The sequence below is a fragment of the Xenopus laevis genome, chromosome 2L (assembly GCF_017654675.1).
Source record: "Xenopus laevis strain J_2021 chromosome 2L, Xenopus_laevis_v10.1, whole genome shotgun sequence".
In the NCBI taxonomy this organism is placed as follows: domain Eukaryota; kingdom Metazoa; phylum Chordata; class Amphibia; order Anura; family Pipidae; genus Xenopus; species Xenopus laevis.
Genome location: NC_054373.1, coordinates 169,939,887 through 169,957,556, shown reverse-complemented (window position 1 = coordinate 169,957,556; position 17,670 = coordinate 169,939,887). Strand labels below are relative to the sequence as shown.

The 17,670-nt window shown below is 37.2% G+C and overlaps 1 protein-coding gene across 7 annotated transcripts in view; it reads right to left on the bottom strand.

Moving 5' to 3' along the window:
* gria4.L (glutamate receptor, ionotropic, AMPA 4 L homeolog) overlaps positions 1 to 17,670 on the bottom strand; it is a 209,384-nt gene that overhangs the window by 49,391 nt on the left and 142,323 nt on the right. For 6 of the 7 annotated variants that reach the window (XR_005965215.1, XM_041580812.1, XM_041580810.1 and 3 more), the window contains 2 exon segments: positions 17,081 to 17,185; positions 6,297 to 6,407 (listed from right to left, as the gene is read on the bottom strand). Coding sequence is in view for 6 of the 7 variants with exons in the window: in XM_041580812.1 (XP_041436746.1) it covers positions 6,297 to 6,407; positions 17,081 to 17,185 (216 nt within the window). In the remaining variant the exon portion in view is untranslated. 7 annotated transcript variants of the gene reach the window in all.

Genomic DNA, 17,670 nt, shown 5'->3' with positions numbered 1-17,670 from the left:
ACTTTTCAGAATCAGTCATACAGTGGACTATAATAATAATCAGAATTGGAAAACATTTTGTAAAATAATCTTTATTGCAATTGGTCAAATGAAGAAACAAATTATGTTTTATATAAACTATGGAAAAGATTGTATCCCCTGCTATGACACATTTCCCTGTCTTATACTGGAGAATTTTAGAACAGGCATTTTTAAAAAAGGGATTTTGATTTGGGGCATATATGTTATGTATGTAGTATTACCAAGTTCACATATCAACATCAGGTACCTGTCTGCAGGGTCAGCGTGCATGCCCTTAAACTGATATGGTATTTTTGATGATATATGAATCGAGACACCTTTAGATTTATTTTTAGCATCTTTTTAAACAGATAATCTTTATAAACTGGTTAGCTACCGTTCAACTTTACCCTATATGACAGTCATATATGAAAAAAATTATCCATGAATGGTCAGTTTCTCCTCTTCAATTATCATTTTATTGGGTAAAGGTCTGACATTTTGTTTATTTAAATTTTTGATACATTGGAATATTAGAAACATTTAATCTTTTATATCTTTGATTGTGGAGGATCCTACACTGTGCCATATCCTTTAATTACAATAGCACTCCAAGTAGCCTAAATTATATAGAACATCCTAGATATTGGACAAAGGTTTTTAGACTTTTTGATTTTGGGCTTTCATATCTAGTTCAACATTTGGGCAAACCCCCTAAAGCTAATGGCTAATTTATATTTACTTTTTACTTTATATCAGGCATGGAGGCCCATTTATCAACATACACATTTTAGTGGTTTTATAGGGTTTTTAAAACCACAAATAAACCCATTTTCTCTAAAATCACAAATGCCCTGTAATTTATTAAAAGTATGAATGTAAACAAGCTGAACAATGTGCTACAAAATATTAAAATATCTAATACTTTGAGTTTTTCAGACAATTAATAGCAGGAAAAAAACCGAAAAACCTCTAAAAATCTGAATGGCTTAAAATGTCCAATAGGATCAGCACAGCTCCCATTGACTTCTATGGGACCTCGACTGCTTTTCTTGGCAAAGTTTTGTACTAGAGTTTTGTTATGGGTTTTACACATTATATGTTTAGAGTTTTAGAGTAATAAATAATAGAGTAAACAGTAAAATGGCTACCATCCTCATATCTTCCTCCAATTATAACACCTTTCCACTTCATTGGGCCAAACTAGGGCAGTTAGCCCCACATATTGAGAATGAATGATTTCAGTAATTATGGAAGAAAGTTTAGTATTTCCCTAAATTACATCTAGAAGTTTGTTTGAACCCCTAAATCCTGATACTTGTTAAGCATTTGGGTTGAAATGGGAAAAATGTTATCATAGCTGTGAAAAAGAATCAAATTAAGAGCGTTGGCCTTATGTCTTATGTCCTCTTGAGTATTGAGCGTCTTTTTAAGAATTTAATACTGGAATTTGAACCAATGTCTTCAATGTAAGTATCACAAAGCACTGGAGCTGTTAGAAATGACTCCTTGGCAATAATGGGAACAATTGGAAGAAAGGACCACCCTGTAAGGAAAAATTATCCTCTCCCTTGCCAAAGTCTTCTATAAGAAAAATGAAAGCCATGTATACCAGAGCCCCAAATTAAATTATACTTTGGCCTATATATATTTTATATACACAGATATGTTGAATGTGTTTACTACACAAGCTGCAAGCCTAATGTGCTTGTTCTCCAATGCATGTCTAGGAGAATTTTGATATTAATGCATGCATGATTTGTTTTACAACATGTAGAGATTTCATGGTTGGCCTTTATTAAGAGTTGCGGTTATTTACCTCCCCTACTACTTGTTGTTGCACAACACTCACCAGAGGAACATACATTTGCATGGTAAAAGTTTGATTTTTGCATACAATCTGCTCCAAGTAGCCTACATTATATAGAACGGTGATCCCAACCAGTAGCCCATGAGCAACATGTTGCTCTCCAACGCCTTGGATGTTGCTCCCAGTGGCCTCAAAGCAGGAGCTTATTTTTGAATTCCAGGCTTGGAGACAAGTTTTGGTTTATAAAAACCAGATGTACTGCCAAACAGAGTCTCAATGTAAGTTTACAAGCCACATAGGGACTACTAAATGGCCAATCACAGCACTTATTTGGCACCCTAAGAACATTTTTCATGCAAGTGTTGCTCCCCAACTCCTTCTACTTCTGAATGTTGCTCACGGGTTCAAAAGGTTGGGAATCCCTGATATAGAACATCCTAGATATTGGACAAAGGTTTTTAGACATTTTGATTTTGGGTTTTCATATCTAGTTCAACATTTGGGCAAACCCCCTAAAGCTAATGACTAATTTATAATCTTCTTAAATTCGGGTCCATGAATGTATAACATATTTTGCAGTTAGATTATTTTTATTATCTTGCCCAATGGTTTTTACCTTCTTGGTAGCTGAGCATGAATTTAAATTAAATATGAGTAAAAAAAATCTCAAAATAATAATCTCAAAATAACATTTTCTCTTTACTTATCACATATATTTTAGAGCTTTGGGTTGAGTTGGAGCATTATAGTTGCGAGTTGAAAAACGTAACTGTATTGTGCCCTGTATTCTTCAACAGTATAAGCTCCTCTATGACCCTGATTTACATCTCCCTTTGCTTAAGAACAGTAACAATAATCAAACCGAAATAAATGAAAAGGAACATAAGTGAACGCTGGTAATACAAACTACAGTTATTAACTTCTAAGAATAACAATTAACCAACTCCAAACTTTACATAAAACATATGATTTACCTTCATACGTACAATTCAGCTGTGAGGTTTCAGGAACATGTCAAAAAATAGAAAACATGATTGGATATGTCTTTAAATAGTAAGCTTTATTATGATACAAACCAAAATATACAAAATATGAGAACGTTAATAGATGCATTGAAAAGCTGTTTTTCCCCCCCGTGCGTCACCAGTTATTACAATATAATAAATCATACACAGATTATACACAATTTTAGAAAGATGGCCCATTATAAAGCTAACATTTTGCAAATAAATTGACTTTTAAATCCACATGTACAGAATCCATATACTGTATCAGAAAAAAAAAAAACTTCCTGCAGTACATAAATATTATAGCTCAATATATGTCACTGCCAGTTTCTGCACTGATATACATAGCTTGAAATACAATTCTGCAGGTTGTGAGGATATATTTTTGGACACAGAAGGAATGCTACGCCGCCTATTTAAAGAAATGAATAAACATATGACAATCAGCATGTAATAAGCGTTGAGCACATCTGGAAAGGTTCTACAAGTCGTCTTCAATATGAATGAGTAGATTTATCACCAAAATCAAATATTTGAAAATGCAAATATGTAAATAACTGTTTTCCTGTTCAGCAGTTTTGCTGCACTTGCATCGTATGTACTACTGGCAGAGTCTACTGTAGCCTCTTGACATATGACAAGGTTTTGAGTGCTCGCATTAGAGAATTTAACAGTTGATTAGAGGAAACCCTTCAAATGAGATTGAAATAACACCACGCATTGCAGAAATACTTTAAGCGGAACAAGCAAGCCGTACACCAATTCATTTATCTGACTTGTTTTTTTTTTTAATGCACATGAACAAGTAGCTGATTTTTCAAATGTATAATGCTATACATGCATTGAAGCCTTAATGCTCACTTACAGAACAAAGGATGGGAATTTCAGCTTTATGGAATAGAGGTGCTTGCCATCTGGTCTACCTAATGAATTATGCTCTCAAGGCATGGGGGCAGATTTACTAAAGAGCGAAGAGGCTAACGCTAGTGACTTTCCGCCAGCGTTGCCACCCGCAGGGACATTGCCAATTCGCTAGCTAAACAGACTGTTGCTATCGTTCATACCCATACGAATGGATGTTACTTCGCAAATTCACTAAAATGCGGATTTTAATGAACGTTACCTCTTTCGCCAGAGTTGCCTTCACCACCTCAGAACAGGCGAAGTGCAATAAAGCAGCTAGATCTTCCTCAATCGTCTTTTCCTTTTTTCAGCGTGATTGCCTACAAAAGTCCTAACTTTTTTGGGGGAATTGTTTTTTTCCAGCCATTTCGTAACATACGGAACATTCATTTTACAGTGGGCTCATGTGTAGGGCATTATATTAACTCTCTTGCCTTTATTATGGTTCTCTGGACACGTGTTATATAAACCAGTAACTTAAACTAGGGATGCACCGAATCCAGGGTTCGGCCTTTTTCAACAAGATTCGGATTCGGCCGAATCATTCTGCCTGGCCGAACAGAATCCGAATCCTAATTTGCATATGCAAATTTGGGGCAGGGAGGGACATCGTGTGACTTTTTGTCACAAAACAAGGAAGTAAAAAAGGTTTTCCCATTTCCACCCCTAATTTGCACATGCAAATTAGGGTTCGGTATTCACCGAATCTTTCAGGAAGGATTCGGCGGTTCGGCCGAATCCAAAATAGTGGATTCGGTGCATCCCTAACTTAAACCATTTGCAGCAACATAAATAAAGAAGTCTATACAACTATAAATTTCCCACCCTATGCAAATTGACCTAAGCGCAAGATCACTAGCGAAGTTTCCCTAGGCAGAAATGAACGCCTAGGGAATATGCAAATTAGGGTTCGGTATTCGGCCGAATCTTTCAGGAAGGATTCGGCGGTTCGGCCGAATACAAAATAGTGGGTTCGGTGCATCCCTAACTTAAACCATTTGCAGCAACATAAATAAAGAAGTCTATACAACTTTAAATTTCCCACCCTATGCAACTTGACCTAAGCGCAAGATCACTAGCGAAGTTTCCCTAGGCAGAAATGAACGCTAACGCATCTTCGATATGAAATGTCCGCACAGCCAAGTAACGCTAGCGAAAAGACGCCAGTGTTTGACGCCCGGGACGAAACCACATTTTAGTGAATTAGCGTATTCATAGCGTATTTGTGCCTGGCGAATTGGTGCGAAGCTGTCGCTGACGAAAATTCGTCCTTTAGTGAATCTGTCCCATGGTCCCAGGTTTATAGGCGCGGGGATGTTGGGGGGGTGTGATTATATCAATTCAGGATAGTAACCCACATAGCATATTGAAAAAAGTTTAGTAATGTGACTACATTGCTGATTAATACTTGAGCCATAGCAAGGAATGGTCGCTGGATCTTGAAAATCCTTTCTTTCTTGATCAATTTCTTAAAATAGGATTCTTCATGAGAGGCTGCAAAGAGGAGGACTGTACTGAAGCATAATTTCCCATAACGGAATCTTTTAGGAATATAATGCAGCTTACATAGATTCTACACTGCCATATTTTGTCCCTTATATATATCTATATATACCATGCAAGGAAAACTGACTTTTTGTTTTTTAAATGAACACTGTAAACCTTTCATGTTTTCATAAACCTTCTATAGGAAATCAACACATCACTTAAACGTTTCTAAGGCAATTTTTTAATAGTCCCATATAAATGCAGGGGGAAAAAACCCTCTCTTTTTCAAAACATCACCACTATACATTTCTCATTTATTTTTTAAAGAAAGTCAAGTGTAACAAGGCCGGTGAAAAGTTCAGGGCAGTGAAGTGTGAAATCCTATGTCCAGACAGGTAAAGGTCATCCTCCACCAGTCTGATTTGACAGTAAATTTTAAAGGGCATGTTTGACTTCTGAGGATGAAAAATATCTCTTATATTCTTGTTTTTTTATAGTGGGTGATTTAGTTCAACGATAGCTAAAAAAAAAAAGGTTTATGTTAACTTTCCTGTATTGAAAGATAAAATTCGAGCACCATTCTGCAGCTAATCATTTCTATTACATATTGCATTGCGGTGGCACGATGAAGACAAATGATAAAGGGAACTCATTTTACACAGTGCTGAATCTGAAGATCAACAAAAGTGTTTATGCCCTGAACAAATTAGAAACATAGCTGTGAATACATTAAACGAACTGCAAGAGTGGCTTAGCTAATATGAAATCTCGTAAACCAGCACTGCTGATTTTGTAAGAAAATATTTCAAGAACAGCTCGTCTCCCCGGGGAACCTACATTATATAAAGAATGTTCCAAATACATTTTCAATGATCTTATTGAACTGTATTATATAGAACACAATTTGACATTACTTATAATGTTGCCAGACAAATATCTAACTCTTGGACAATAATGCATAATAATTGACTTTTCTTAACAATTTCTATAGGTTGACCTTTTTGTCTGCCAGACAGATGTTTCACGTATACAGGTGTTTTTCAAAAACAAAATCAAATAAAATGAAGTTTTCTTAGAAAGTGACTTACCAATATTGTGGTGACAATAACAGTCCTGTTCTCGATACCGGAAGAATCATTTTTGAACGCTGGTTCGTGTTGAAGCAAGACCAGTTTATCCATATCATTCCAGTAACCAATCTGAAAAACAAATCCATTTTTTTGTTGAAGATAAAACCATAAATGAATGAAAAAGCTACAATTATAACTAGAATAAGTATAGTTTCATGGGTAACCATTAACATATTTATCAGCACTATATATTTTGACAGGGACAGGGAATAGTGATGGGCGAATTTATTTGCCAGGCGCAAATTCAAGGCGAATTCCCGCGATTCGCCACCAACGAATAAATTCGCGAAACGGCTGCGAAAATTTGCTGGCGTCCAAAAAAAATGGACGTCGGCGCGAATTTTTCATTGTTTCGAAATTTTTGCTGCAAATTCGCAAATTTTATGGCAAAGCAAAATGGCCCAAATTCGCCTATCACTAATTAACAATAAGTTGGTTGGGTGCACAAGTGATATAAAATATATGGATTATATTGGGTTCTGCAATGCTAATGTTTAGATTAATGCTCAACTCCTAAATTAAAACGTTAGAAAACTATTTATTATAGCATACCAACCCCACAGCCTATGGGGCAGATTCACTAACTAGTGAAAATTTGCCAGCGTCCGCTTCTCACCGGGCGCAACACTTCACCAGACGCAAATGTGCTCAGACAATGTTAATTCATTAATATGCGGCGTTTGGTCCTGGCCGCCGACAAACGCTGGCGACTTTTGGCTACCGGTACTTCGGTAATGTGAGCATTTCAAAGCGAAGATGCGCTAGCGTTCATTTCTGCCTAGTGAAAATTCGCTAGTGATCTTGCACTCAAGTCAATTTGATAGGGCGGTAAATTGAAAGCTGTATGGACGTCTTTATTGTCAACGTTGTCTTTATTATTCCACTGTTAAACCACATGTCCAGGGAACCATATTAAAGACAATATTAAAGACAATAGAGTTATTTTAATGCCCTACACATGAGCCCATTGTAAAGTTAATGTTCCATATGTTGGAAAATGTATGGTGGAGGCCGGTTACAAAAAAAATTTTTTTTAGAACTTTTGCAGACAATCACTCTGCAAAAAAGGAAAAGTCGCCAGCGTTTTTTGAACTTTGATGCATTTACGTCTCACAGAATATAATGTAAGTGATAGAAGATTGAGGAGGATTTAGCTTCTTTATAGCACTTCGCCTGGTCTCAGGTGGTGAAGGCAAAAATCCCGCATTTTATTGAATTTGCGGAGTAACGTCCGTTCGGCAGAGCGAAAAGTCGACTGGCGACAGAGTGCAAATAACCACTAGCGTCGGTGTGTTTCGCTAGCGAATTGGCGCCTGCGGGTGGCAAAGCTGTCAAAAAGTCGCTAGCGCTGGCCACGTCTCTTTAGTAAATCTACCCCTATGGCCTTATGCATTTCATGCCTGAATGCCACTTAGTCATAGGCAGTTAAACGTGCACAATATCTAAAGCCAAATTCCCTTCCAACAATTAAATATTAACCAAAAATGTTGAAAAATAAATCTAAACAAATTATACCACATGGGTTCTTATTGCTATTGGTACTGTAACTGCCTTTTGTATTTTTCGCTCCTTTTTTTTCTTATATAAATGTCTATTTGTTTAATGCATGTGTGTATATATATATATATATATATATATATATATATATATATATATATATATATATATATATATATACTTTTTTTTTTTTTCTAGTGGGGCCACCCATAGGGGCATCTGTATAACACAAGAGGTGTCAAAATAGGGTAACAAGTGTATCTTCTGTTGTTGTAGCCATAGAAACCTGACACATTTTACATGTTCTTGTTTCTGAGTTTAGCTTTCCGTTGCTAAGCTCCAACAGTCAATGTACTAAAATTATTTCCTTCAATTTAAATATACAATATAAAACTTACTTATCAGCTTCTATCTCTGAAATACAAAACACATATTTTGAAGGGACTTACCTACCAAAAACAAAAAGGAAGAACCAAATAAATGTAGGTAATAATAATACTCTCCAGCTTTTTCTAGGGCTTAATGGATTTTGGTTTTGTTTGCTTAGAAAGTGGAGGTAATTCTGGCTGACTCTATTTCCATTGTTCCTGGGAGCATGTGCCCTTTATTAACATGAACAGTATCAGTAAAAATGATTTGACACTATAGACCCCCATAGCAGGTTTTTATATTACTGGTGAGGGTAACGGTGGTAAACCCATAACAAAACTTAGGAAATTGCGATATATGTCCAAGTTTCTTCCACCATTCAGATAAGAGTGCCACAATGTCAATGCCATTAATATTTATTCTTTTATAGTACTATTAGTTAGGCCTAACAATATATAGAGGATGTGGATAACTCTAACCTTAAATTAGCTAGAAAACCTTTAAAAAATTGCCACCAATAAATATGCTTTTATGTATCCTGAGTTTGCATCAAGTGTTTGATGAGTAAAAATAAAAATTAGAAATGAAATTGAAAATGGATTGTGTAGGAGTTGGCCTTTCTGGATATCGGAGATTTTTGGATATCAGTTTCCATATAATACATCCTACACCTGTATTGGCATTTGAGGAGTTTGCTGGTAACAAGGAATCTAAGGTTGCCACCTGTTCGGTTTTGACCCAGACAGCCCAGTTTTCAGAGGTCAAATTTCCAAATTTGGAAATGCAGACAGGGCTCCCCTTGATTGGTGCAGCGATTGGTCAATTGCTGTCATGGTCTCACCTACTTATGTCACAAGCCCTGCCCCTGATGTCCCCTCCTTCCCCCCTACCCATAGTCTCCTCTGCCAGAAGGTGGCAACCCTAAGCAGGGCAGCCATCAGGGGCAGACAGGAGGGAGAGTTGTAGGGGGGCCCGAGGGTAAGGGGGGCCCCGGCCCTGGCCACGCCACACTTCCTTGATTAGCCGGGCCCCCCATCTTTCTGAGAGCTGCTGACTTCGGGAAGGTATGGACCTGGCCCTGGCCACCAATTTTCTTATAAATTTTCTCATGTGGGGTCCTAGCCACCAATATTTTTTAATGAGGGGGCCCTGGCCACAAATGTTTTTTTATGGGGGCCCTGACCACCAATATCTTTTTTTATTTTTTATTATCATGTGGGAACCCTATCCACCAATATTTTTTTTGTTTTTTTACTGTGTGGTGGGGGGCGGACCTGTGGGGTGGGCGGACCCGTGGGTGGGGAAATTTTGTCGTATGGGGCCCTGTGATTTCGGTCCTGACCCTAAGTGATACTCTACTCTGCTTTCTGGATATCAGTTTCTAGATATTAAATCCTATACCTGTATTGACAATTGAAGAGTTTGCTGGAACAGTGACACTTATTTATCTTGTTTATGCTGCATGCAAACTTAACAACAAACTGCATGCTGATTTCTATCAGTACTTTAGCTAGGGATCTGTGTCTCCCACTGCTTACTATCCCATACAGGCAGCTTTTTGGCAAGTCCCATCATTTGGCATTGACCCCGAGCCAATACACCCCTGCTCCCCCAGTAGTTACGCCGCTGATTTTTTACCTGTTATAAACCTCTATAATATTTAATTAAGAAACTTTCTGCAGTGTTCTATTGCCAACCATTCTAAAAGCTGAGGCATATTGAACACACAGAGACTTGGTGCGCTCAGTACAAAGACACACACTGGTATGTGACAATATAAATGGGAGACAGCTGGCCCAGTCATGTTTCCTTTACTTTAATTGGTTTCACACCGCCCAAGCGCAGGATATTATCACAACCTGCTGGGGAAAATGTTATGTCTATAGCTGGAACTATTACAGGTATTCAGAGACTCCTTTAGAGATACTTTAGATAAGTACCACATATCCATCATCTTCATTATGGCTTTAGGCTTGTATTATGAACAGCCTAAATTAAAAACGCAGATATGCCAAACGTTACAATATATTTATTTCCAACTCTGACCCAAATGAGCAGTTGTAATATTATTGGGAACACAATAAGGGGGTTATTTACTAAACTCCGAATGCAAACATAATGAAAAATGCGTGATTTTTTAAAATAAAATCAGACTTTTAAAAAATCACGAATTTTTGGGAAATTTATTAAACCCAGAGGATGGAAAAGTCTGAATCTGAAAATCCAGCATCTCAGACCTGTCGAGGTTGCATATAAGTCAATGGGAGAAGTCCCAATGATTCTCTTGATGTGCTCTGGTTTCGTGCAATACCAAAAATTTTCGGTCAAAAAACATACGATTTCTGAGTTTTCGGGTGAAAAATTCAAACAGATTGTGAAAATCTGATTTTTTTCCTGCAAAGCAAATTTTCGGGAAGATGTAATAATAAATAAGCGTAAAAAACCCAAGCAGATTTGATCAGCGTCTTAAATGTTAAGACAAAATCGGACTTTGATAAATAACCCTCTAAATGTACAGTATTTGGTCTTAACCTGCAGCAATCCTTGCTAGGGGAAAGAATATCAGTTGTAGGTGCTGCATTTGGCTCAGACAGCACCGATCCCAATGTACAACTGAATTTCCCAGGGTATTGAATTAATGGTTAACTGTCTTGCTGATAACACATCACTGCTGCCTCTGTAGGGAGATGCAGAGAGGACACAGTGTTGGGTTTATTTGAAGCAGAAGTTGTAAGTAATACCATAATTACTACAGAGTGCAGCCAAAGCTACAATAGGTACCTTATGTAGGTTTTTTGTATAACTTGGCTTAAGAAGAAACCTAAATCCCTGGTCCTGAAATCTTGCAATTAAAATTATACTTGTTAAGATAATAAAGTGTATCCCTTTGATTCTACTTCTAAATACCTCTTTTGAGGGCAATTACATAACCACGCTTTGTTGTATTAATAGTTATTTAGATTGTAAAGTCTTGTGATAAGGGCCCTCCAATCTAATTGTAATCTGTAAATCGTTGTTTGTTATTTACTGTTTGTCCCTGTTTGTTATCTAATGTTAAGCACTGCGTAACTTGTTGGTGCTATATAAATAAATGAGTACCATACCAATAGCATTAAACATAATGGTTAAGGTGAAGGCATGGTAATGTTAGATATATTTTTTATGGGTTTTTTTTAAAAATAAAATTATTAATAATGTGCATCTTGCTGTACTTTAAGCGGAGACTTAAAGGGGACGTATGGTCAAAAATTTTAATACCCTTTTGGCTTTGGGGAGGGAATATAAGGATTTTTCTAATTGCAAATCATAATTGTTTTTTTGCCGTTTTTTAGTTGCTCGCAGCACAAAGGGGGGTTAAAAATTTTGACCTTACGTCCCCTTTAAGTGAAATTTCAGTATATTACAGAAGAAACCAGAAGATCTGTAGGGATAATGGATGTCTATTAAAATGATACTGGAATATCTTAAGTAACAGTCCAGGGTGCTCTTTTTCACATATGATATCAGTACAAGCAGGGATCAGGACTCCATATTCCTCTAACTTCACTCGGAAAATCCTAGCGGGAGGAAAGTCAATAATCTATTTACATACCAACTCCCAGTGGGAGGAATAGCGGAATTAAATAATCTAAGGTATATGCAATTCACTCTGCATTTATTCTTCCACATTTTAACTATTTTTAACTGTTTGTCTGTCTTTGTAACTGGTGCTTTGTTGTACAGTAATTTGTTCGATAATAAAAAATGAGGGGGGCTGGAGCTTTTCACTAATTGTAAAGAGTTCAGCAAGTTGTTGTAATTATAGGAGTATGCTATAAACCCCCTAATGTAAGTGAGGAGGAGAAGGCTAAGCTACTGATGCAAATCCTTTATTTAAAGGGCAAGTCAACCCCCAAATAAAAAGGTGCCTAATAAAAACAATAAAACATAATTCTAAGCAACTTTCCAATATACATTTATTAAAAATGTGCGGTGTTTTTAAGTTATTTGTAAAAACAATTGCCATTGAAAGCAGTATTTGCTTAACTCTGGGTTGTTTGACATATGTGGTGGGCAAATTATTTCAAGGCTTGTTAAGGGATCACATTCAAAATGTTGTCCTAGTGAATGGTATTATGAGCAGCAATCAGCATGGCTTTATGAAGGATAGGTCATGTCAGACACATTTGATTGCTTTTTATGATGAGGTAAGTAAGATGGTGGACAGTGGGGGGGCAGTAGATGTGATCTATTTGGATTTTGCCAAAGTGTTTGATACTGTGCCCCACAAATGACTGCTTTCTAAACTAAGGTCTGTTGGGCTTAATGAAGACATTTCCACATGGATAGGAAACTGGCTACAGGATCGGGTACAGAGGGTGGTTGTTAATGGGACATTCTCTACTTGGAGTAAGGTTCTTAGTGGGGTCTCCCAGGGCTCCGTATTGGGTCCACTTTTATTTAACTTGTTCATTAATGACTTAGGGGAGGGTATTGTAAGTAATGTATCAGTGTTTGCAGATGACACAAAACTATCCAGCCCAATAAATTCCATCCAGGATGTGGCACTTGCAACATGATCTTGACAAACTGGCAATCTGGGCAGCTAAGTGGCAAATGAGATTCAATGTTGATAAACATCTGGGATGTACAAATATCTACTTATACCCTTAGTGGGACTGCACTAGGCAAATCCATAATGGAAAAGAACCTTGGAGTCCTTGTAGATAATAAACTTCGCTGTACCAAGCGAACAAATTCACCCATCACTAGTCTTGAGCTGTATTAAAAGGGGCATACATTTGCGGGAGGAGACTGGTTAGCACTTGTAAGGCCCCATCTAGAATATGCCGTACAGTTTTGGTCTCCAGCACTCAAACAGGACAATATTGAATTAGAGAAGGTGCAGAGAAGGGCAACTAAGCTGGTAAAACATAGTAACATAGTAAGTAAGGTTGAAAAAAGACACACGTCCATCAAGTTCAACTTTTTTTTTTTTTTATCTGCCTAACTGCCAGTTGATCCAGAGGAAGGCAAAAAACCCATCTGAAGTCTCACCAATTTGCCTCAGAGGGGGGAAAAATTCCTTCCTGACTCCTAAATGGCAATGGGACTAGTCCCTGGATCAACTTGTACTATGAGCTATCTCCCATAACCCTGTATTCCCTCACTTGCTAAACACCATCCATCCCCTTCTTAAAGCTATCTAATGTATCAGCCTGTACCACTGATTCAGGGAGACAATTCCACATCTTCACAGCTCTCACTGTAAAAAACCCTTTTTCCGAATATTATGGTACGGTATGGAAAATCTTAGCTATGAGGAAAGACTGGCCAAATTGGGGATGTTCACGCTGGAGAAGAGGCGCTTAAGGGGGAGATATGATAACTATGTATAAATAAGGGGATTGTACAATAGCCTCTCTAAAGCTGGCCATAGATGTAAAGATTTTTAAAAGATCTGATCATCATCGTGAAACCACGAATATCTCGAAACGAGATTGTCCATCAACTAAAAAGACCATTTGCCAGGAAAACAAAGGGTAGCTGCCTGCTTGTCCCTGCAAACATAGATAGATTGCACTGGGACCGATAAAGATTTTTTAACCTGGCCAATCAATTTTCTGACAGATGGCCGAAAAATCGTAAGATGCATGATTGTTCGAATCCCACTAACCGCACGATTATTGTGAAGGATTGGTCAGACTTCGCTAAAATCGGTCGTTTGGCAAGAAAAATCTTTGCGTCTATGGGGACCGTAATGCTTTATTTACCAGTAGGTCCTTCCAGCTGACAAGAGGGCACCCATTCCGATTAGAAGAAAGAAGGTTCAATTGAAATATTTGGATATTTTATCTTGAACCCCAAACTTCCAGCAATCCCCATCAAATATAGCATCTCACTAATATTATGAGAGGGTACCATATCTGTTCAGTTGTTCAATAAAAACCTGCTCATACAGAACTATCCATGCTCCCTAGTGTTTCAGTAACATCAATGCAGGATGTACCTGATGAAACAATTTGCCACCTTGAACCCCCTATTAATAAATCTGAATCAGCAAAGCTATTATTTGATGTTACAGAAGATTTCCACTACAGCTGTCTCTTAGGGATGATATGTATCTAATTCATAAACAGCATGTGAATGTAGTAAATGAGAAGAACTGTCAACAGTCATAAGAGCACCTGCCCAATGTCAAGGCTGCTTAGGAACTACAATATCACCTAGGGGCCTCAACGTGCCAAGCCGTTTAAAAAGTTGGATAGTGGAAAGGACATGTTCATTAATCTCGGGGCAGAGAACTGGGATACAGCTGTGCCACTCACGTTAATTTACATTTTGGCTCACTCTTGCTTTATGGTTCCAGCAGTTCAGTTTTATTGGTGTATTGTTGCTTTAGCTCTGTCATACCGTAGTTTGTTCCAGTCCCTATACATTCTGCCATTACCAAATCTCTTTATAGATTCTCATATACCACCTGCTTGATATTATCCCTTAGAACCACTACAGACACAGTTATGAGCAGATGACATAACTATATACAAAAGGCAAAACTGGAGTAGGGTCCCTAGCATTTCCATTTGGTTATCCATTAGATTTCCAATCATGATCGTTTTGTTTATTCGCATCCTTATTTTATGAGGCAATTTAATGTGAGGAAATAAAACATATTAGAACAAATGTAAAGGATACATTAACCATTTTTCAGCATCATTGTTGCGAACCATGCACTGTGTTCTGGGCACATAGATTAATTATTAATTACACTAGTCTATGGCCTTTGGAAATTAAGAACAGCCAAGAGCATTATATAGAGAGAGGTTCTCTCTTGAATGTCAGGCAGCAATGTCACATCAGTGTAACCCAACCAGTGGCTTGTGAGAAACATGCTGCTCACCAACCAACCCCTTGGATGTTGCTCCCAGTGCTCTCAGGTGCTTATTCTTTATTTGGAGGCAAGTTTTGGTTGCATAAAAACCAGATGTACTGCCAAACAGAGCCTCCTGCAGGCTGCTAGACCATATAGAGGCTACCAATAGCCAATCATATCCCTTATTAGGCATCCCCTGGAACTATTTTCATGCTTGTGTTGCTCCCCAACTCTAATTTACATTTGAACGTGGCTCACAGGTAAAAAAAGTTGGTTACCCCCAGTATGTACATTATACTGTTAAATTACTGTATCGTGTCACCGTTGCATCATGCATGGTTAAAAATCCCACTGCATTAGCAATTCTTCCCTTCTTTTCTCTATTGTGTTGTAACATTTTCTTCTCCTTCTGGTATACTCTCCCTACATATCTGTTATCCAGTCTTCTTCACCTTTTATTCTACCCTCCTTACCCTCTATGGGGTAAATTTATCAAAGAGTGAAGTTCCGCCACTAGAGTGAAATTCCGCAGCTCACAATTCATTTCTATGGGATTTTGAAAGGCATATATATCAATGGGTGAAGTGAAAGTTCACCCTTTGATAAATACGCCTTTAGAAATCCCATAGAAATGAATGGAAAGTGGCGGAATTTCACTCTAGTGGCGGAACTTCACTATTAACTTCACTCTTTGATAAATATACCCCTATAAGAAGATGGAGAAGACAATAGAGTAACACTTTTGGGTCTTCTGTTTCTTTCTCCCCTCCACCGTCTGTTCAGTTCTCCTAACTGCTTTTCTGCCTCTTTTGCTCTCACATTCTGTTATTTCAAACTTCTAAGCTGCCCTGATGCCCCATCCTGTTATTTCTTTACTTGTCTTCTATTATCGATCACTCTCTCCCCTTTAAAAGAACTCAGACAGGCATGCAGATTGCAAGATGGATAGCAACATCGGTGGTGGCTTTCAGTTCTTTCTTGGCACCTGCCAAAGAAAACAACTTTCTTTTTTATGCAATGCAGAGAGTCTGCACAGGTATTTGTTCTTTTGTTTGGGTATGAATTCCTGTTGCACATTCAATACTTATGAGTCTCACTGCATGAAGTACTAGATGTTGAAAAAATAAATTATAGCAAACATTTGTGGTATGGGGGGTTACTATTAACATGTTATATAATAATTAGAGAAAAATGCAGTGATCTTGGAATTTTTTGCATTTTAGTTTTCCAATTTCTCAATTTACCCTATAATTTAAACTTTGTTTGTTACTATTGTTACCGTAGCCAGCTGTCTGCAGCCTTTTTGATCACATCCTACAGTACAGATTTTATCATTATTATTATTGCAAATTTCTCAGTTGATAAAAATGTTGTGAACTTTGGCAAGAACTGACCATACATTCCAGTTGAAAGTTATCCCGCAAATTCTAATTCTAGCCTCAGACACCTTGCTTTCCCCTCTAAATAAATGATTTGCACCCTTGGGCATATTTCTAACACTGGTTGTAGCCAGATATTCTACTACAGGTATAGGATCTGTTATCCGGAAACACGTTATCCAGAAAGCTCTGAATTAACGGAAGACTATCTCCCATATAATCAATTATAATAAAATAACTAACATTTTTAAAAAACGGTTTCCCTTTTTTTCTCTAATAATAAAACAGTAACTTGTACTTGATCCCAACTAAGATATAATTAATCCTTGTTGGAAGCAAAACCATCCTATTGGGTTTATTAAATATGTATATATAATTTATTTTACGTAGACTTAAGGTATGGAGATCCAAATTACAGAAAGATCCCTTATCAGGAATATGACAGGTCCTGAGCATTCTGTGCAATGGGTCCCATACAGACTGTATCATTGTATCAAATAGTTCTGGGACAACTTTATATATTGATCTCATGTCCCAGGTGGCTTTTATCAGTTAAAGTTCTTCCTTTCTAGACTAGCACAAAAGGTTATTTAAGTTCAACAATATTTATGAATATTTAGAGCTAGCAGGCACAATAAATTTACCTTTCTAAGGCCGTTACTTTTCAACTCTAAAACATCCATAGTATAGTTCACTCTTCGTCCATAGTGATCAAACTGTATATTTCCGGTTAAACCCTGAATGCGAACCTAAAATAAAAAAATTCAATTATAATATTATAATTTAATGTAATTCCAGAACACATTTTTTGTTATGCAAAAATAATCTGAATAGGGCTTAGATGCACCCATATTTAAAAGGTAAAATGAAACAGATGTGTAATTAAAGGGACAGAAGACCCCTTGTTCAACATAAATTCAATGACATGGGTTTATGTTGGACATATTTCATGAGTTATACAAAGTAAATAGGGAATATGAAGCTAGTCCATGTTTGGCCCTTGCAAGATAGATAAGTATATTCCCAGAACACAGATAATAATGCACCCCTGCTAAAAAAAACAGTCACAACAAAGGGTGAATGGGGTTGTATACAGATAATCTAAAGAATCCAACTTGGAGATGCTTCAATTTTTTCATTGAACCAGGCAAAATGTCATTGTTATATATTATATATATTGTTATATATTATATAATACACAAAAGCCATGAATATCCTGTAAATTATATCCTTA